The 22272-nt window shown below is 31.8% G+C and overlaps 1 protein-coding gene across 1 annotated transcript in view; it reads left to right on the top strand.

Annotated features, from left to right (window-relative positions):
* LOC129223065 (PH and SEC7 domain-containing protein-like) overlaps window positions 1-22272 on the top strand; it is a 65791-nt gene that overhangs the window by 7104 nt on the left and 36415 nt on the right. The window contains exons 2-7 of the mRNA XM_054857630.1: window positions 1758-1824; window positions 3977-4030; window positions 8930-9719; window positions 14811-15004; window positions 17562-17620; window positions 20256-20389. Coding sequence (XP_054713605.1) covers window positions 1758-1824; window positions 3977-4030; window positions 8930-9719; window positions 14811-15004; window positions 17562-17620; window positions 20256-20389 — 1298 coding nt within the window. The remainder of the gene's footprint in view (window positions 1-1757; window positions 1825-3976; window positions 4031-8929; window positions 9720-14810; window positions 15005-17561; window positions 17621-20255; window positions 20390-22272) is intronic.

Here is a 22272-nt window from a genome sequence, read left to right as displayed (position 1 = left end):
CATTTTACTTTTCACAAAATGAGGACCAAAAAAATACAACCTTAATCAACCCCTGCTATTGCGTTTAAAAACGTACTCCTTATCAAGAACCTATCTCTGAGTTGTTTTAGAAAACTTTTTTAAGTCCTGCTTAGCAATTACTACTATAAAATTATATTAATCTCAAAAAATAAAAAGTACGAGAAGTTTTAATATCTAGTATTCACACATTCATGATGCAACATCACTAACGTTACAAGTCAAATGTTACAAGTCAAACGTCATCATTATTTAACGATGTGAAATCATCATTCATCAGGAAGTACTGTCAGGTTAAAGGTTAGAAATGTGAAAGGCATTCCAATATAATCTTAATATGAGACAGTGGGTGGTAGGTATTAGATGAAAAAATGTACGATAAATTTTGTTTTTCGGGAAAGGAGGAGCAAAAACCTTTATTCGTGATGCGACTATTGGGGCTGTTCATAACTGATGTCATTTTTTTTTGCTACATTTTCGACCTCTCACCTCTTTTGTCATCAAGTGTGACTCTTGACTTTATCCCGTCCCTCATTTGTCACATGTCATGCTATTTTTCATAAACATATTCTTATAAAAAATGCGTGATATCTCATTTCTTGTTACCCCCTTCCTCCCCTCTCTCACAAATTGTCATATTTTCATGAACCCCCTCCCCTTCCGCAAAGTGTGACATCATTTGCGGACAGACCCTATCATGTTTACCTACGCAGATCGAGAGCCTTCGAGATTTGTGGAAAATAATAGTGATAGTGGTTAGGACAATGGCTATCTGCGATCCTATCTGCACAGGGCAGGCCGATCGCAGGTAGCCCATAGTCAGGAAGACTGAGATGGGCGCGGTAGGCCTTGGCCCCCCATGGGCTGTCATGCCACTGTGTACGGTTCTTAATAGTGAGAATTGCATCATCGTAAATTTAAGAATCAATTAAAAAAATAACAAAAGGGTTCTTGTACCTGTGATTTTATAGGTGAATGAACTGCTTTGGACAAACTGTTGAAAAATTTAAGTTATGTGTTTTACGCATCCAAGTGAAAATATTCTTATCTGCTACGCAATTCTGTAAAGGCCTTCGTTCTCTGATAAGAAATGCCAGACAGAGTATGCAGAGATGCTTTGCTGCCAAACACAGCCTGCTGCGTTGGATGAAATATTCGCTTATTCTTTGTTATTATTATATACTTTTGTTAACCAAATGTTATTGCAAAACTACTTTAATACTAAAAAATATTTTAACTTTAAAAACTTTAATACTACTAACGTTTTGATGGGTCTGTTTTCCCCGTTGTGAATTATGGTTTTGATGCCCCCACCCCCCAAAATCTACCCCTGGCTATCTCTTCTTTGAGTGGATCATTTTATTGTATGACTTTTAATTGTCAATATTTCCGCTAAAAATTTATTTTAAAGAAAGTTCAATGAAAATTTGCAACACATTTTTTGAGTCTCCTTATTTTCTTTCTAAACGTTTTGTTACGGTTAGACGAAAGTGGTTACTGGTTATGCATGAAATGTTAGATTTTATCTAGTGCCATAGTGTATGCCAGAAAATAATATTTTTTTTTAATAGGATTTATTTACGCTCGAAGTCTATTAATGTATGTCTAATGATTTAAAAATTGTATACTTAAACTAGTACGGTTTTTTTTTTTTTTTGCTGTTTTCTAATGCACTTTTTTAATTTCTTCTAAATGCTGTGTGTTTTTAATATCATTTTAACTGTATTTGTTATTTTTAGCTTGAAGCTGGAGATGTCATTCTTGAAGTTAACGACAAAACTGTAGTATCACTCTCAACAAAAGAGGGTATGTTTCTATACTGTCAGTTTAGTCAATATTAAAAAAAAAATCTTGTAACGTATTAATGACTTCCTTTGCATGTTTTTTAAACCTTTTTTCCCTTGTTTCTGAACTAAAACATCCATCGTTTTTATTTAAAATTTTGTTCATACATTATGTATTGGTCCATAACGAATGAAATTCCGACTTTTACCGATATTTCGTGTAATTTTCTGAAATTCGCGATCTTAAAACAAACCAGCGGATCCCCCCCCCCCCTCCTTCGACGTAAAAACGCAACGATTTCACACATATTTTCTTTCTTGCGAAAATTTAACCTTGCTTGTAATGAGGCATCCACTATTTTCATTATAATTATATAAATTTAATTTGACTAGCAAAGGTCACTGATTTGTATTTTTTCCAGTTATTTTTTAAATTATTTGTGTACAAACATGTGTTGAAATCATCTTATCCAATTTGTTGTTCATATTGAATAGTCTTTTTGACAATCAGTTTTGTTAAGCATTGACAATCAGGTTAATCAGAATAATGTCAGGGGGTGATTCAGAACTCGATAAACATTCCAGTTGATCACAAAAAATTATTTTAAAATGTCTCTTAGACAATAATCATACTTTATAAATTTAGTCAGTTGCAATATTTGAAGTGCTATATAAATTTAATGCCAATTAAAATATTAATGATTAAAGCAGTTGACTGAAGTAACAATAAACATAAAATAGTTATATTGAGAGAGAAACATATATATGATATCGATATTTGCTTAAATTAAGGGTTGCCTATCGTGACACATGTGATCAAGTTTTAACTTTCCTTGCTAGCTCATTATAAGGCAAAAATTTCCATTATTATCTTCTTTGTTCTCATTGCATTTTTTATCTCTCAATCAATCTTCTTCTCATTAACATGCAAATTTTGAGCAGAATGTTTGTGTTGAAATATTTTTTTTTCTGCATGTTGCCTGCTGTGTTTCACTTCTGTTATGTTGCATGCATTTTCTTTTCTTTCTTCTTTTTGTTTAACTTTATTTGATAGTTTTTTCAATGTAATACATTCTAAATTTTACATTTTAAAGAGCTTTTTGTCATCTTATATGTTTCGTCATTTGTAAGATTTCCCCTCTTTTATTTTCTGAAAAAAATTTCTTTTTGTAATATTAATTGGTGTGTTAAATGATCTTTCTTTCATGTCTTGTGCAATTTTGTTTCATACTTTCTTTCTTTCATGGCTTGTGCAATTTTATTTCAAAATTTTTGTTGCCATGGCCTGTGGGGTTTTATATCTACAACCTTTACTCTTCCGTTCTCTCATATTTAATTATTTAGGTTTCTAAGATTTTCTTTCTTATATCACTTAGTTCAGGAATTTCCTGTTACCTATATCTAATGTAGCTATGTATGTTTATACTACCTTCCTTCTGGTATGTTCAGTGTGAATCGTTCCTGATGACTCTTTAGTATGGTATTGTTTTTAAATTTTCTTCCTGTCATGGCTTGCATTACTTCTTTCCTTTGGTTTTCTGTCATTTTATTAGCTCATGAAAATAAACACTAATGCAAGAATGACAAAATTTTTGCATTTAAAGTCACTAATATCATACCTCAGATACTTTAAAATTTTGACCGAGACAGCACTGGGATCCACCTTTTTTGTGGACTTGCTAGTACAGTGTAATACCCCCAGTTCCAAAACTCTGAGCAATTTGCATATTTAATTGCATTTTTATTTATCACTTTGTCAGTTCTCTCTTTTTATGTTTGATTTTTTGTCAAAAAGTTAAGTCTCTGTTATGTTTTTGTTTAGCTTTATTACATTAACACTTTTTTCTTATTAAATTCTACCACATTATGTCGAAAGACATGGTGTATAAGATTTTTCTTCGTGCTTGCATAATATTCAATAAACCAGGGATGTTATGTTTTGTAAATTTCTCTTATTCTGTAAATATTTTTATGAATGATTCAAATTTGTGGTTTATATTTTTTATGTTTACTTACTTTACATGTCGAAAAAGATGTTTGTTGTCTACAAGAATTTGTTGTATTTTTCCTTACTGCATGACATTTATGGTTTTAATTTTATTTATTACCCAACACTTTACTCTTTATTTTTATTATTAATTCTGCTTTTTGTTTAATAACATATCACATTTTAGTGCTCAAGTGCCTGAGGTTATCCAGCGATGTAGTTACATTGAAAGTGAAGAAAGGTATGATTTGTGTTTTGTTTTAAAAAATTTTAATAAAATTTTATATTTGGAGGAATTATTTCGCTCATCAAGAGGATTGTTTTGTCATAATGGTTGCATAATTTTTTGTTTGTATTGTACTTGTGCGCAGAAGTTACAGAGCTAAAAAAATAAACAAATTTTAGAAAAATGGTATCAAACCACCATCACAAACTAAAACTTAATTTATCTCTGGCTGGAGGGGAAAAAAAGGAAGAACATCAAAACCTTTGTGTTTGGGAAATGCTCTAGAAAAGTGCAATTTCTTGTCTCAGGTTCATAACAAACTTAGAAAGGTGTTTTCCATCTATTTTATGCAGGTGCACATAACTCAAGAAAGGTCCCATAACTCCATCCCCCTTGGAGGAATTCGCGCTAAAAACCAATGGGTACAAGTTCACATAAGGGTACATATGTGAACCGAATTTTGTTTGATTTCATGTGGTAGTTTTTGCTGTAGAGGAGCCACAAAAAACTGGACACACACATACACGAACACGCACACACAGACAGACACACAGACAGACATTTTCCAAAAATCGTCGAAATGGACTTGGCACACCTCAAAATGTTTGAATCCGTCGAAATTCGAAAATTTGCACACATCAGATACTTTCTTCTATATATTAGATATCAAAGAAAGTAACAAGAAAACATGTATTTAACAGTACTAAATAATACTTATCTATGTTGAGGCTAAATATAATTGCTAAAACGTGTGCGCTGGAGGATATGAGTGCTGAAAAACTGTGCACTGTCGCTAATCAGAATTTCTGTCTTAATAAAGCTGCCTTTTTATAATTTTATAGAATAGTCTGCCTAGACAGTAAAAAATAAATAAAATAAAATTTAAATCTAAAATAGATTTTTACAATGCCTCAACTATCAGGTTTTTTGCCTCAATTGCATACAAGCCACACATATCCGCAGACCCCGCAATGCGGGGGGGGGGGGGGGGAAGGGGCATGCCACTAAAAGGGTCCGTTGTCCTTAGTAGCATAGTACTCCAGTAGGTAGAATGGGGCGCTTCTGCATTTCGGTAGGAGGGCCAAAATATATAGATCTGAGCCTGATTACCTACATTAATATGTTTCTTCCATAGTTAAAACTTGTCTCCAGCATTTTACCTCATTTCCTTCCAAAAGCTTCTACAGATTTTCATGATCACTAGGTGCAACTGGAAGCTTAAATAACTTTCAGTTTTAGATGCAGCCATCATCACTTTGTTAGTAAAATAAGAGCATGCTGAAAGTTAGAAACTTCCTGATTATGCGTATTTAATATCAAAAAAACTCAAACGTCAAAAAAATTATGTCTTAAAATCAGTCGTTAACACATAGTAAGTTGCTTTGAACAATATTATGCAATTTAGATTTTTCATGCTTTCAACAAGTAAACCTTTGTTCAAAATATGTATAATTTTTGCAAAAATAACAATATTTTATGTCTTGTCATGTGACATACGTTAAAAATGTCATCATCATCCCACTGCAGAAGGCATGAACATGTGGATGGTAAAGATAGAGGTTAAAATGATTACAATGTAATTTTTAATGAATATCTAAACTGAAAACATTTTTATACAATTACAGATACAAAAATTTAAAAAAAAGTATGTTAGCTAACTTATTCAATTGTGATTACATATTATTTTTGTTTCAATATGCTCTTCATAAGGAATTATGATTTTTTACAGTATGTTTTTGTTTGTCTTTAGAGCTAAAAAGTTATGCAGTTTTAAAAGTTTTTGATTTTATGTTAAAAACTACTTTTTGTTTCATCACTTGAAGTTCCTTAAAATTCATGCATAGATTTTCTTTAAATATTTTACTATTCATATTCATTGGCCGCTCATACAGGGGGCAAGGGGCAACTGCCCCATCGCTTTCAAAAGTAAAGGGGCCTTTTGCCCCCTCACTTTTCAGAGTTAAAAATTAATGATCCATTGAAAAATGATTTTTTAAAGGCTGGATTGATTTATTTTACAAAAATAAAAACTGAAAATTCTAAATAAATGAACTTTTTTCATCTTTTTTTTTTTTTTGTAATAATGGCATCTAAAAATGGAGCAACCCTATTTTAGATGCCATATTCCACATTTTGAGAAGTTGTAAAATCAGTAATATTATACCCCAATTTTCGAAAAATAAAATCAGCTTCAGGGGCTATATTCCCTAAGCCCTAGATTTCTTTTGACACCCCCTCTCCCCACTTTTTTGGTGCATCTCTCGCTTATGTTCATGTTGGAAATCTTTTCTACAGTTAAAGTGTTTTTTCTTTTCTCATTCTCTTACTTTATCTAAAACTGTCTGTTTGTTGACTAGCAGATGTTAAAATAAATTCAAAAACTTTCTTCAAAAATATTTTTGGTGAAGTAGTAAGTCTTCACCAAATTAATTTTGTAAAGATTTAATACTTTAATTAATTTTTCAAAAAATGTAATTAATTTAATTACTTTTCCAAAAAAAAAAACAGCTTCAGGAGTTATGCCCCCTACATTTCTTTTAAACCTCCACTTTTTTGCGACACCAACCACCTATGTTCATGTTGAAAAAATTTTCTGCAGTTAAAGTGTTTTTCTTTTCTCATTAACTTACTTGATAAACTGTTGTTCTTGTCTAAAACTGTCTGTTTATTTACCGGCAGATGTTAAAATAAATAAAAAAAAATTTTTTTTTCCAGAAATTTTTTTTTCAGTAGTAAGTCTATTCTTTAATTAAAAATTAAAATAATATTCACTGTTACTGTATTTTATCTAAAGATGTTTTCTTTTTGACTCATTTGTAGATGCCAAAATAAAAGAGCGGGGTCCATAATCACATGGCGGCATCAAGTGAGCTTGAAGCACTGAGACGATCCTACATAAAAGAAAACTCCAACTCTTCTAGCAACGGTCATATAGATGTACAGCAAAAGCCCAACTCTCCGAAACAATTTCAAACTAATGGTGATACTAGCGAAAATGGAGAAAACATTCCCCCATCTCCAACAATACATAACTCTCATACGAGGCAGCCACCTCAGCCAAAATTTGAGACTTTTATGATGACTGGAGATTTAATCATCAAAACTAAAAGCAGCAATGCAGGTTTCATCTTACCAAAAAGCAATATTAAACAATCAGGAGAAAATAGCAACAACACAGAGCGAAATGTAACATCAAATCATGACAGAGGTATGAAATTCCCTGTAAAATACTTGTATTTATTATCAGCTAATTGTATATTTTATTAGCTTTTGATTAACATTGTACTAATAAGAAATTGCACTGTTGGTGTTTTTAGTAGTATTACACCTATCTTTCATTTGCCTAACTTCCTCACGTATTCATGCTAATTCCACTGCAGAGGTCAGTTGTATTTTCTTTTACTTTTTCAGGCAAGAAAACACGAAGACAGAGTCTAGCAATAATTTTTACTTTTAATTCAAAAACTAATATAGATACATCAAAAGAAAAAAATATATATAATCAAAGGCCCCTGAAAAGTTAAATAAATTTACTTTTCTGTATGCATGTCAAAATATATAGTAAAGTTTGTGTTTTAGAATGTTATTACCCAGTGGCGTAGCTAGACCCGACTTTTGGGGGGGGGGGTTACTTCTTTTATTTATATATATATATATATATATATATATATATATATATATATATATATATAATATATATATATAATATATATATATATATATATATATAATATATATATATATAATATATATATATAATATATATATATATATGTATAATCGCTTGGAATTTTTTCCTTTTCTTTTTTTTCTTTCTCTTCTCTCTTCTTTTTCTCTTTTTTTTTGAGACTAACTTTTCGGGGGGGGGGGGGGTTTGTCCCCAAAACCCCCCCCCTTAGCTACGCCCCTGTTATTACCAACCTGTCACAAAAGTAAATGAAATGTTTACTAGTATTTCTGATAGTCTATGTTGTAAAATAGAAAATTTTTAAACGTGCAATACAGTTTCATTTATAATAGTTTCATTTTTATTCAATAAGTTGAGTACATTTTTTATAGTGAAGCAGCTGAAACTGTATTTTGATATCTGCTTTAATATTCAGTGCTTTTTTGTTTATGGAGATCAGCTTAATATTTCTGATCACATTTTAAATCATAAATTAAACATCGATATTAATTTATCAGGATTACTTAAACAAAGAAGTAGTGGAGTATATATTCAAATCAAGCAATTGATTTGAATATAAACAGTTCATTTTAGAATATTGTGTTACATTCGTATTAAAAATAGCTGCTGTGTTTTTTTTTTTTTTTTGAAGAATTTGTTGTTGTTAAATGTAAAGCTTAGCTTAAGGCTCATTAAATTTGATTGAAAAATTTTAACTAATAATCCTGTATAAAAGTTAGTGCTGGGCTGTTAAGCAATATGATAAACTGTAAATCAAAATTTTGATCATTGTTTTTAATCAGTCGATGTCATAGTATTTACCAGTTCAGAAAAAGTCAATGAGAAAAATAACAGAGGCAGAAAGTCTGTATAAAGTAATCTCAGTAAAAACCTAGTATTGAAATTATTTTCATTAAAAATGAACATACAGATGTTAGTGATGCTAAATATATAGTATTTTTTTTAAAAATATCACTTCCTTGTTATTTTTAACTAGTTTAAAATTGAGTGAATACTTACTACTTTATTTCTATAAATGTATTTTTATGCTGTTAATTATGTTTTTAAAAAAAGTGAATGAGTATGTTTGTCCCATTGTTAAAATGAGTGATATCAAAACTTTTACATCTGTATGGCAAAATTATACCTTTGAAACTCATTTTGTATGTGTTATTTTTAGAAGAAAGTGATTTAAACAGAGGAAGAACAACAAAGCGCGAAGCATCAGACTCTCAAAAGCCCTGTAGTTGAAAAGAAAGGCAGCTTTAGTTATGGTGGAAATTTTGTGCGGACTTCTAGAAGTGAAGATTTTTTACAAAAGTCATCTGTTGCTACTGTTAGTATCGACATTGATGATGATATTGCCACATCATTGAACAATCTGTTGGATACTAATAAAGACAATACCTCAACGGATAAAGTCGTTTGGTCTTGCAATACACCTGTAAGTGCCACTGGAAGTGGAGTGCTTCCTAGTCCTTCTAGTTCTGAAAGTTTACCAAATAGCAACTCACTCGAAAGGTTCAGCCAATTTGTACACATTCCTGCTTCTAAAAACGGTACTCATTCTGATGAAAATCTAGTCAGTGACAATCTTAAGACCATGATTACTACATCAAATAGACAGCGTTACGCACCTCGCAGCATCCAGCCAAAGCAAGATGGTGTTACTAATATTATGATCGATGAGAATAAAATTTATGTACAAGTTTTACCCAATCAAACCGTGTCAGATGAAAACACTATTTGCTTTGCAGCAAACAATAAAGTGCAACATAAAAGCTCAAGTGATGAATCACCTACTAACTTAAAAAACATTGAAAATGGCGGCGAACCTCGAACTGATGAATCTTCTCCCGCTGCTGGAGAAAGTAAAAGATGTTATTCACCGGAAGATGAATCTGATGTTGAAAGCCTGAGTAGTTTTCATTACAGTCCAAAAGCTATTGACATGCCCTCAGCTTCTCGTCTTGCTAAGCGTCTTTTCAATCTTGAAGGTTTTAAAAAATCAGATGTTTCAAGGCATCTATGTAAAAAGTAAGTATATGACCCTTTTATAGTATTTAAAATAACAGAAAAAGTTCTTTTACATTATAAAAAATTTCCAATTGATTTGAAATGTAGGCAGTGTCTATTTTATAAAGAAATAACCATTTCACACTTAATCACGCAGCAGGCCTGGATCTCTAAATGTTACCCCCCCCCCACAACAAAATCTGTGGGGCCCCTCCCCAGAGGCCAGCAGTGTATATTTGCAATGTTAAAAGGTCTTAGTGCTAGTTTAAAAAAAAAAAAATTGGACTGTTGGGCCCTTAAAGGACGTGAGCCCCCTGCAATACGGGGTCTGCGGTTACACAGATCTGATCCTGTCACACAGGCTTCAGGATGTATCATTGAAAACCCTTTTATTTTGTAGTACAGCATTTAAATATGTGAGGTTAATGAGTGAAAAAACATTTTCACATATCTGCTTATTATTTAAAAAGAAGCAAAGTTAAAATCTAGTAATATATAGCTATATAGATATTTTGAAAATCACAGCTATAAAGCTCAGTCAGAGTATATAGTTATGCGGCTCAACAGTAGGGATTTAAAATATAATATACTGCATTTTTTGACAACTTGTGCTATTTATATTTTATCACTAAGGAAAATTTGGTTATTTTCTTTAAAACAGTTTATTTTGTTTCAGTTGCATCCAATCAGTTAATAGTTAGTAACTTGGCTTGTCAAAGATATAAATTTTCTTCTTGCTTCTCTATTGGTGTTTTACATGCAGAACTTGCAAATAGCATTGATAAATTTCATCCACACTGCAACCCTTAAAGGTTAGGAATATGGAAAAGTTGAATAAGAAATCAGGACCATGCTGATTGCATTAAAAATGAAATTAATCATGGAGTGCAATGAGGACACCATCTTACCATATTTTCACAAAATGTAAGGGATCATAGAAGAACATTCTATAAGAATTAACTTTTCAAATTCTTTTCAAATCAACTTCTAGCCACTCGTTAGTTTTCCCTGAATGCCTTTGAGTGCAATAAATTGAAGTGTTTGGTTCAAAAGGATTAATGATGTTTCTGGAGTTGAATGAAACTAACGGTACTATTTTAAGCAAGAAGGGTTGACTTTTTTTTGACACCTTGAGTTAAATAGAACCTTTGATTTGTGAGATTCAAATCAAACCTGTAGGCTGCATTTGAGAGAGTTTGCTGTTATAAAGAAATCCACAGTAAAACTGCATTCCAATTCGTAGAAGAAATTTCTCAAAGGATTTATCTGAATTTAGAATTGTTAACTAATATTAGGAGATAAGAGTTTGATATTCATAATTTAATTTCATTGCCATATTTGTTGTCACATGTGTAAAATTAAAGGAAGCAGCTTCACTGATATTCTAAGATTATATTATGTAAGCAATAAGAGAGCTCAAGAAGCATTTTTTTACTTTTGTCTCTGAATGATTTCACCACCAAATTGAGGAATTTTTATGGCTTACTTGGCCCATGTCTGGAACATAGCCATTTCCAGTATTATGATTAAACCATAACCCATCCCCAAGGAAGGATACAAGGGAGGGGCGATCGACTCTCCCTTGAGGGACTCTGCATCTGCAATTTTCTGAAATTGAAGTTCTGAAACGCAAGTGTAGGTCATCTTTTTCGAACTTAAGGAAATGAATAGGGTTCAAATCTCCCTCCCAAAAACTTTTTGAACTTGAAGTTTTGAAAGGGGTATTTCAGACGATCTTTGATGATGTTAGAAGGATGAATTCGGAGGCTTCCCCCCTTCCCCGGTATTTTGTAAAGTTTAAGCCTTAATGGTGCAGTTGCAGACATTTCAAGTAACGTTAATGGGGAAAAATGAGTTCAGTGATTTTCCTCTGGTAATTTTTCGAAAATTGAAGTTCCAAAAAAACGCAATTTTAGACGAACTTCGATCATGTCAGGAGAAGGGGATTTTGAAACATTTACCCAGAATTACTATGAAAGTTAAGTTCTAAAACGCAATTTTAGAATAACTCTTCAACGGTAAAGGAAAGGAATAGGTTCGGGGACCTCCTGGGATAAATCTCTATATTTTAGCTGTGTCTGATAAAAATAATAATGTGCTTCCTCCTGAACAATTTCTGAATCCACCCATGGCCCATTCAGTACATTTCTGGTTAATGTTTCACATGAGATGTCTTATACAGCAAACTCTCGATCATCCACAGCCTTTCACACTTAAAAACAAGAATAATAAATTGGCAATGACTACCTACCCGTTTCCTACAATTGACTGAATGTAGATAAATGCACCCATTTTTAACTTAACAAGTGAAAAATCTATTTTTAGACATTCATATTTCTTTTTTTTCTCTCCCTTCCAATGACATCTAATTGTCCAAAGTCACCCGAAACCTGACTAGTTGAAGCATGGTTTTAGATCTATGGATCATGGATAGACGCTACTAATGCACGAAACGAGTGATTGGACTCGTTTTGTTACAAAAAAATCCTCATCTCTCCCCCTTTATATTTTGATGTAACCTAGTTTGATCTCTTTCTGTTTATCTGTTTACACGATTTGCTTGAGCATGTGTGTAATCTGTTTGCAATAATGAGCAATCCTTGTTTAGCTTTTATGTAAATTTTTTACCAATATTGTTATTGTTTTTAGACAAAGTTTAAATGCATGCAATTGTTATTACTTTCTTCTATATCTAATATATAGAAGAAAGTATTGGATTCGTGCAAATTTTCGAGTTTCGAAGGATTTGAACGTTTTGAGGTGTGCTGAGTCCATTTCGACTATTTTTGGAAAATGTCTGTCTGTGTGTGTGTGACCAGTTTTTTGTGGCCGCTCTACAGGGAAAACTACCGCATGAAATCGAACGAAATTTGGTACACATATGTGCCCCTATGTGAACTTGTGCCCATTGGTTTTTGGCGCGAATTCCTCCAAGGGGGGTGGAACAATGGGACGTTTTTTTGAGTTACGCGTGCTTGATATTCCTCAGGAAGTAACTGGAGGAATCAAAAAAAATTTGGGCCATATGTTGCCATTAACAGGAACAGGTGCTGATTCAATTTTGGTGTCAATAACTCAAACGGGGGTTGATCTATAGAACGTTTTTTGTCATCAATTGTGACTGCTGTATCTCAAGAAATAATGAACGGAATGAAAGAAAAATTTATTGGCGAGTAGCCCTTAGTGGGTATAAGAGCTGATTTTATTTTGTTGTCAACAGCTAAAAAGGGGGTAGCGCAATCACTCGTTCTTTTTTTCCATTGTGAGTGCCCTATCTCAAAAAGGAATGCTACGTTCCGGTTGAAATTTGGAATATATGTGAATCCATATGTAAACAAGCTTTGGTTCAATTTTGACGCCAATCGCTCCTAGAGGTGTTGATTTTTTTTTTTTGCGAATAAAAATAGCTTTATTAATGCAACAATAAGAAAGATAAATCGTAATAGATTGTCGTCTGCGTATTTCTCGTGATTTTAATTGTATGGAAATGATCGGAAATATTACCTCAATGATTTAAAATTTTTAACTGTTGCCATCTTATGTTTGTTAACAAATAAAATATTTAATTAATTCAAGTAAGGCTTTTAAAATAACTTTCAATTTTCTCTCTTTGCTTTGCTTTTGCAATAATTCAGACATTGGGATGGTCGTCAAGTTTTTTGCATGTGTAATTTTGTTTTTGTTGGGAATATTGCTTCCTCGTCAAGCATGGGGAAGGATCAGAGAAAAAAAAAAGAAAAATATAGAAGAAATTTTCGTGATTGCCACAACATACTAGTTGATTTTTTAAAAGCTGCTGCATACACTTGTGTCATTTTTTTTTTAAATCCATTTTGTGGACTATCATTTAGTTGTGGTTACAGTGCCACCGTATTCCAGATAACCAGGTGTTGACTGTACTTCTCAATAGTACAATTAATTTCCATTATTTATTATATTTCAAAATAGTAATGATATTGTTTTAAAGAATTTTTAATTGTTCTCTTTTCAAATACCTTTTGTCAACTATTTTATGTTTGGAGCCCAAGACAAAATTAAGCAAGAGTTTTTAATAAAATCAAATCTAAATACTAATTTAAATTCTAATAAATACTAATTTTATAATCTAGCATGGAGAGTAACCATTGGAAATTATTAAGAAATGACTTGCATTAAATTTAATCTCTCACAATCTTTTTGCTTAAAATTTTCAGTGTTGAATGTATAATTAAAGATTGTATGAACTTATAATATTGTTATTTCTATCACTAATTTATACCTGAGAGTAAATTAAACACAACTATGCATATTTTGATACATCTTAAAATCACACTTTACATTTTTATTTTAAAGTTTAAATAATTGTGTATCTTGTAGCATTCAACTTTCAAAATTTTTAAGGATACCTGTTTTTTTGAGGGTTTATTCTGTATTCTTTTACTACAAAATTATTTGTTTTTAACTTGATATTTTTGCTCTTGTAACTATTTTTTTTGTTAATGTTTTGTTTGTTTATTTTTGATTATTTTTGCATACGTTAAGAATATAGTTGCTTTTTTGGATTTTTTCTTTGTGTATTATTTTTATTTTCTTATGAATTGATATTAAGCCTTGATCGCAAATATATCATTTTTATTTTAAAGTTTTGTTGTTTTGGTTTCAAGTTTACGATTAATTACTTTTATTAATGCAGTTTTTTCCCCTTAAAAATAAAATTAAAAAAAAAAAACACACAAAAAATACTCTATTATTAACTGCCCTAAAAAAATCTTTTTTTTTTTTTTTTTTGAATTGTTATAGTTTATCAAGGGGATAAAATGTTCAGCTATAGCTTTGAATAAAACATTTTCTTTAATAGATACATTAGGACATTTGCTGTTGGTGCTAAATTTGATAAGAGAGAATTGTATCTTTTACTAAGATTTCAAGTTTGCCTTAGAAATAGGTGTGAACAACATTGTGCAACACACATGCGTTTTTGTTTTGTTAAATTTGATTTGCATGAAATTATTTCTGGTAGAAATAATTCCTGGAATCTAAATTTAACTTTTGCAAACTGCGTAGTTTCTCTAGATTAACTGATTGAAATGTTTCGTATTCCTGAGACATTTTTATCATCCCCTTTTTTAACAGTAATGATTTTAGCAGAGTGGTAGCTGAAGAGTATTTGAAATTCTTTGATTTCAACGGAGAGATGCTGGACGTTGCTCTAAGAAAATTTCTAAAGCAGTTTTGCCTTATTGGGGAAACACAAGAAAGAGAACGAGTGCTGGTCCACTTTTCTAAACGTTTCCTGGACTGCAATCCTGGAGCTTTTAAGTCACAAGGTAATATAGAGGGCAGGTTCTTTGCTAAGTACTGTGATCTGTTTAAAACTGTTTTAAACATACTTTTATAATTTCCCTTTTTCTTTCATTTATGCATCTGATAGTGCATTTAAGAGTTTTTATAAGTAATCTGTTTGTTTCTGCTATAAGTATTACTATTTTGCCGAAAGTTTACTCTTGAAAATATGACTTCAACATCAATCCTTGCATAGAACTATTTACGTTTGCTCTTAAATTTGCTGCAATTTTGTAGCATTAGAAATTAGTTCTTATTCTCTGAAGCTATTCGTCACTGGGGGAGGGGGAGACTAAAATAGAACTGTTAGTAAATTTACATGTGTTATTTTACCACTTTTACTTTATGCTTGCAAAAATGTTTTCCATCCAATAAATTAAATTGCTGCGACATGTATTTAATTTCTTCACATTTTAACTCCCCACTTTTCACTTTTTAGAAAGCCAGACAAGAAAAAAGTATAATTGCTTTAATATATTTTTTTTCAAGAAAAGAAAAAATAATCCTTGCTGATTTTCAATTGCAAATAAATAAAAGAAATAAATCAATAAAATAAAGTAAAATAGAACCTATGTTATACGATCAAAAATAACATTTCTTTATGCATTACACATTGAAATCAGCGTAATAATACAACATTGCTTCCACTGCTTAGCAGTCAGCATTGTAAAAAGAGTAATGTTACCATACTAGGCCTGTAGGGACAAAATTGGTTAAATAGAAGATAAACTCAAACTTGTATTTTCAAGTTGTGACTTTATTCATGCAGGGATATGGTGTGTGTAGCAATAATTTCACCTGTGTTACAACTTTTGATGCAAATGTATCTTAAAGCAGGACAAGGGGTCATTCTTTTAAGCTATTCAAATCTCTGACTAATTTGAGAATTACAAAAAATTATTACTTTGGTAGGGTTATGGGCACTTGGAACAGCTTACCAGAAGTGGCTGTAATGAGCAAGGGGGTAGATAGTTTTAAGAGGGCCATTGATCTTCATTGGGGATTGATTCGACCAGCCAAGCTAAACCCAGATCCTGTTACTGGTTGTCACATTTGTATTTGTAAATGTTCTTTATGATTTTATTTTAACATGTTGTGATGATAATCTGAAAAGTTCATCCACATTTCAAATTCTATTTTTATTTTTTAGACCATTTTTGTGACATATTTTCGGCTATGTTGATAAATCCATAGCCTAATTAAATTGTTAAGATTTTAATGTTCGTTTTATAAACTTTTTGATAATTCGCAGTTTTAGGGCTTGAGTACGTCACCTTTGCGATGATTTAGGAATCAATCCATTCCTCCTGTGGGATAAAACAGGCTTCAAACTTTTTTGTGAGGTTGATGAAATTTCAAAAGAATACAAATGAGAAACCTCATAAACATAAAAGGAAATGATTGCCATTCACTCAGCTTAAAAAACAGGTTAAAAGTTACTGGATTTGTTTGATTCTGACTTTTTAATTTAGCTCATTTCTATTTAGTGGATTTGTTGATTACAAAAATTTAAAAATTCGTCTACTTTTGTTTTGTAACAACAAATGAAGAATTTGTAATGGATAGCCTTCTTTTTACTTCCTTCTACAAAAAAGGAAGTATCATATTCGCTAAAAAATTTTTCACTCAATCGACCTTAATTTCCATTTTACTCACCCCCAAATGTATATTGAGTTTTTTTTTTTCGACTCGACCACACGTGGATAAGTGCCCAAGAACGTATAGATATGCGAAATATCCATAATGACGATTCCGGAGATAATTACAATGAATTTTTTCGTGACGTCTGTTTGTACGTACGTATGTGCGTATGTATGTCGCATAACTCAAGAACAGTAATTCCTAGAAAGTTGAAATTTGGTACGTAGACTCCTAGTGGGGTCTAATTGTGCACTTCCCCTTTTGGTTGCATTCGGGTGTTTCTAAACAGGTCTTTTGCCCCTTTTTGGGGGGAAATCATTGTTAATTTCGATGTAAACTCAAGTGGTGTTATAATTTGGTGGACACTTGGCGATATATTGCCAGTCTTTTGGTTGCCAAGTTTTGTCGCCCACTTGGAAATAAATTTGGTGTTTTTTTTTTTTTTAATCTGTTTCAATTTGGTCACTGTGGTGATATTTAGAGAGTAAACTATTGAATCACATTAAAATTGCCAGTAATGGGAAAATGACATTAAATTGTTGCGAAAGGACGTTATGTGATGCACACATCAGCTCGTTATGACAACATTTTCAGTTAGGATGAAAAATCTACAATAAATGAATTACATTATGATGTGAATGCAAGATCTAAATCCTTCTTTTATAAAAGGTTTTGAATTCATTCTTTCTTCTATTCGCTGTGACTTATGTAATGTATTCATAGCAATTAGAAACATTTCTAATTACAAGTCTAAGTATGGCAAAGCTGCTCAATTTTTCAATGATTATTTTCATACATTCAAAATTTTCATTGCTTAACACTATTTCACAATTGTCATCTAAAGTTGATTCTGAATTTTCTTGATAAGTTTCTCATTTTATCTTTTCTTTTTTGTTCTAGATGCAGTACACACACTTACTTGTGCCCTAATGCTCCTAAATACAGATTTACATGGAGAGGTATTGTTGGTTCTTAATGATAAGTATAAATAAAACCTTTTTCTAAATTGTATGCTCTGTTAAGTTTCACACTTCCTTTCTCTTTGGAAAGAAAATAGTGAGATTTTCATTTATAACTTCAAATGTATCTTGAATTTGTAGTTATTTTTATATCACTAGTGTTATCAGGTTCTGCACATTTTGTCGATGACTATTATATGGATGCAAATGCTCTTTCTTCCAGGATTATAAAAAAAAAAAGGTTTTAGGATTTGCACTCTTACAATGATAAATTACTGCAAATGTATTGATGTTGCTTATGAAACATAACCTGTGGATAAAATTTAGTGTAGAAGTACTGTAATGATATCAGTTAAAAATGAAACTTATAAGTAAAGGAAACATAAAATGCCTGCATATTTAATTCAGTAAAATACAAATCCTATTAATTCTCTAACTGATGTGAATATCATAGTTTTGAAAGCATGATTGAGGTGTGTGAGTTTTTCTTGTGAAACATATTACATTTATTTTGAATAGTGTTTACACAAAATCAGTTTAGGAAACCTTAGTTTTGATTAATTTTAATTTCTTAATGTTATGCTACGATTTGTCTTTATAGACATAGAGAAGTTTTGTGGTTTATGCGTACAAAAACAGTGTAGTTGAGCAAAAACTAGAGAAATAATTATGCTGAAAATGTAAAACAATACTGTTCTACTAATAACATACATATTCATTTTCAATGCATAAAATTGTCTATAAAACTAACTTTTTGAGAAAATACATTCAGACACCAAAGTCTTGAATAAAAAATACTCACGTATTCACTTCCAATTGATAAAAATACTTAAACTACTTCTGCAGAGGAAACTCTTTGAAAAAAAAAAAAGACAACTAAAAGAAGGAAGGGGGAGGGGGGGACAGCAACATCTTTGCTTCATTTTTTTTTGTTTTGTGTACTTTCTAAATGTCAGTTTTCTGATCAAAACTGAGCAGGAGTGTGCACTGGAGGGAGGGGGATTGTAGGACAAATTTCACCGATTAGGGGGATGTTTTAGTGTTATTTTTCTCTTTTGGAGGTAGCTCTCCTTTATGGAGGGTGTTTCATGGTATTTGGGGATAGGGGTGCCTTTGGTCTTGAGAGAAGGGGGCGGGGGGTAACACTCCTGGATTATTTGTATATGAGTAACATGTATATAATTTCAAACTGCAAAAGAAATTTTATGGTGTTGAGCATATTAATAAAACAATAGTAGCATGCATGTGGGGTTTTTTTTTCTTTCAATTTCATGTATGGAGGTTAATACGATGCTTAAAAATTATCCCCAGATACCTTATAATTTAGTTTCTCACTAATTATAGCTAAAAGACAATAGCTTTGTGCTGATAACAAATGGATACAAAGATACCAATGAAGCACATAAGTTTAAAATTATTGCATACACCTGTTTTGAGGTTGCAGGAATCCCATTTTTAATGCAGAAGATGTGAGCCCATGGATGAAAATACTTTTAATAAATGAAGAAGGAAGCTAGGTTTTGCTTGTACAGTCCAATCTTGCTATAACGAGATTCGACTTACGCAAAACGGCTACAATGCGAATTTTTCACGAGTTACGAATTTTAGTGCTAACGCGAATTTCTCGCTCGCAATACGAAAATTTTCGTTAAGGAATCGCTGTGAGTAAGTATCGTTTTTGATACTGGATACTAAATGTTGGCTTCGTGAATGAACTTCGTTCCGTTAGCATCACCGAAGTGTAGAAGCTCCCACACCGTATCAGTCGAATCATTGCTTTGTTAGTGTATACAAATGACCACTCCGTATTTTCCACTCTAAATGTGAAAGTTAATTTAACATATTAGTATGTAGGTGTTTCAACTTAAGCTAGGGAAGAGAAAGTTTCTTAAAATTAAAGAAAAAATGAAGATCCTTGATGTGCATTAGAACATTAATCTCGATCAGGCGAACTTCACAGCACCAATCATCATCATCTTCAGTTTTTTAGTTATAAGAAATTATCATCACTCTATCTATTGTGCAATAGTATAATAGCCTTTGTTATTATTATTATTGTATTATTGTTATATTATTATTATTGCGTACTGTACATACAGTATTGCACTTTGTCTCACTCTCCAACTAATCATTGATTTTGTGCACGATAACGGTATTTTAAATTGAATAACGTAGGTTTTTTTTCTTAAATGTAGTGTAAATTCAGTTTTTTGTGTGGGAAATGTTTACATATACTTAAGGAACGGTTTAGAGTAGTCTGAAAAATGTTTACAAGTGTCTAAAATAACTGCTCATGTTGATCAAGAAGTCGTATTCATACCCTTTTTCACGACGGGAAATTTTGACTTACGCGAGGGATCTTGGAACACATCTCTCACATAAGTCAGCACTCGACTGTAATCCCACAGTATATATGTCTGCAATATGACAACAATTCAAAGCCTAAAAGGCTTTTGTTAGATGTTCTCTAGTTAATTTAGTTTTACTTAAGATGTGTGTGTATGTGTAATGTATATCTGTACTAATAATAATTGGTGCACAATTTTTCATGAGCTATATTGAATTAAGTTGCTTTTTAATTTGCCCTAAATTATTTTCTTTCTGTAAAAATCAATTTATTGCCTATGTTATCCAGAATGTTGGCCGAAGAATGACTTGTGCAGAATTTGTTGAAAATTTAGCCGAGTTGAATGAAGGTGAAAACTTCTCCAAGGAAGTCTTGAAATCTCTGTACCATTCAATCAAAACTGCAGCTCTAGAATGGGCAATGTAAGCATTTTATGTTTCTTAATTCTGAATTGTGATGAACATTGTTGAAAGTAAAAACTGAGGTTTTCCCCAGTGTCAATTCACTTTCTTTGATATTGGATCTTTTATCAGGCAAGTTACTTTATACTTGGAAAGGTAGAATGTTTTGAATGGGATTTATTGACTTTTAATCTTGCCAAGTTAAAAAAGACAGTATCAAAAAGAAAAAAGGGATTTCTAAATGAATTGAAGAATATTGGATAATCTTACACCTATGATTAACGGAATTGCTACTGAACTTAGTATAAATTACATCTGAACTTTTTTGTAGGTGACAGACTGCCAAGAACGCTATGTCTACCCAACTGGATCGCCTTTTCACATTTATGTTTTGTTAGGATTTTAATTACTTTCTAGCATTTAAAAACCTTATTGTGCATTTTCTATGACAATTCTTTCTTACACAATATTTTCTTTCATGCTAGAAGTTTTGAGATAGTACTTCAAAAGTTTTTGTTGGATGGTTTATGATTATCAACAGGCTGTCATTTAAGGAATCAGAACTGAGCAATATCTCTTCCCTGATCTTTACAAATTGTGAATTCAGCTTCTGGCTATGGAGGGGGTCATTATTGAAAAAAGGGGTACAAATTTATGCTTTGGAGCCACTATTTTGAAATATGGATCCCCAAAATGCAACTTTCTGCTATAGTTGGTTAACTTAAGGAGGGGGTGTGAGTCAGGACCCCATGACAGTCTTTCTGTATCCAGTCGTAGGTCTTTAGGAACATACGTTTTTAACAGGGGCAGAAACAGGGGGAAGGTCATGGGGATCATGACCACCCTAAACTTTCAACACTATTACAACATCCAACACTGTGTTCAAACAATATGAATGAAATGTAAGTGATAGGAGTAATCATTTTAGTTTATTGAAAAGTTTTAAAATTAAACATTTGAAACACTACTTCATTTCACATGCTTATGCAATCAATTTGGTAACGTTTTTGCCCTATAGGTGCATTATCCCTGGCCAATTTGATGTTTTTTATTGACATCCAAGCAATTTCAGAAATTTTTTGCTCCCAAAACCGTATGATTGTAGGGGAGGAGGAGGAGAGGGTCATTCCTCAGCGTACCCCCCCCCCTAAAATTCTAGTCTGTATCCGCCCTTGATTTTTAAATAATTCATTATGTGTTTTTCTAAAACTAAATTTTTCTTTTTTTTTTAATTATTATTTTTTAAATTATAATATGTATTGAGAATTTATCCTTTGTTTCCCCATTGAATGCTGAATTCGCTAATTAAAGCAAATGGAACGTGTTTTTAAAAAATTTTAGAATATCATTGGTGGTTCAGATAAGCATTATTTGCAACACATAAACAAATATATTGCAAATCTAATTAATCACTGAACTGGAAAAAATAAATTACAACAAAAGCATAAAAGGAAATAAAAGAATTTGCCTGAAAGAGATCTTTACTCATGATTCTTTGAGCACTTGAAAGATAAAATAAGAAATAACAATGTTAAATTGCACAAAAAATACAGATTACTGCAGAAACTTTTTTCAGGGTTACAAGGAACCGCTTTTTCAATGCAAAATAAGTGTTGGATGTCTTTTTATCCATAAGCTCACTTATTTTGCACTGAAAAAGGGGTTCCTTGTAACCCCAAAACAAGTCTAGTAATCTGCGATTTTTGTGAAATTTAACATTGTTATTTCTTATTTTACTTTTCAAGCACACTTTACAAGCCCAAAGGTATTTATTTAACTTTACTTGAAAGATGACGCAAAAGAGAGACTTGGGGAGAAAAAAAAACCTTGACAACTGCAGGCAGTGGATCACATGGCTCCCTAATCCATAAGGAACTCAGCCAGTTGCGTGACTTACTGTGAAT

This window comes from Uloborus diversus, chromosome 5, assembly GCF_026930045.1.
Source record: "Uloborus diversus isolate 005 chromosome 5, Udiv.v.3.1, whole genome shotgun sequence".
Lineage (NCBI taxonomy): Eukaryota > Metazoa > Arthropoda > Arachnida > Araneae > Uloboridae > Uloborus > Uloborus diversus.
This window is presented reverse-complemented; position numbering and strand designations above follow the sequence as displayed.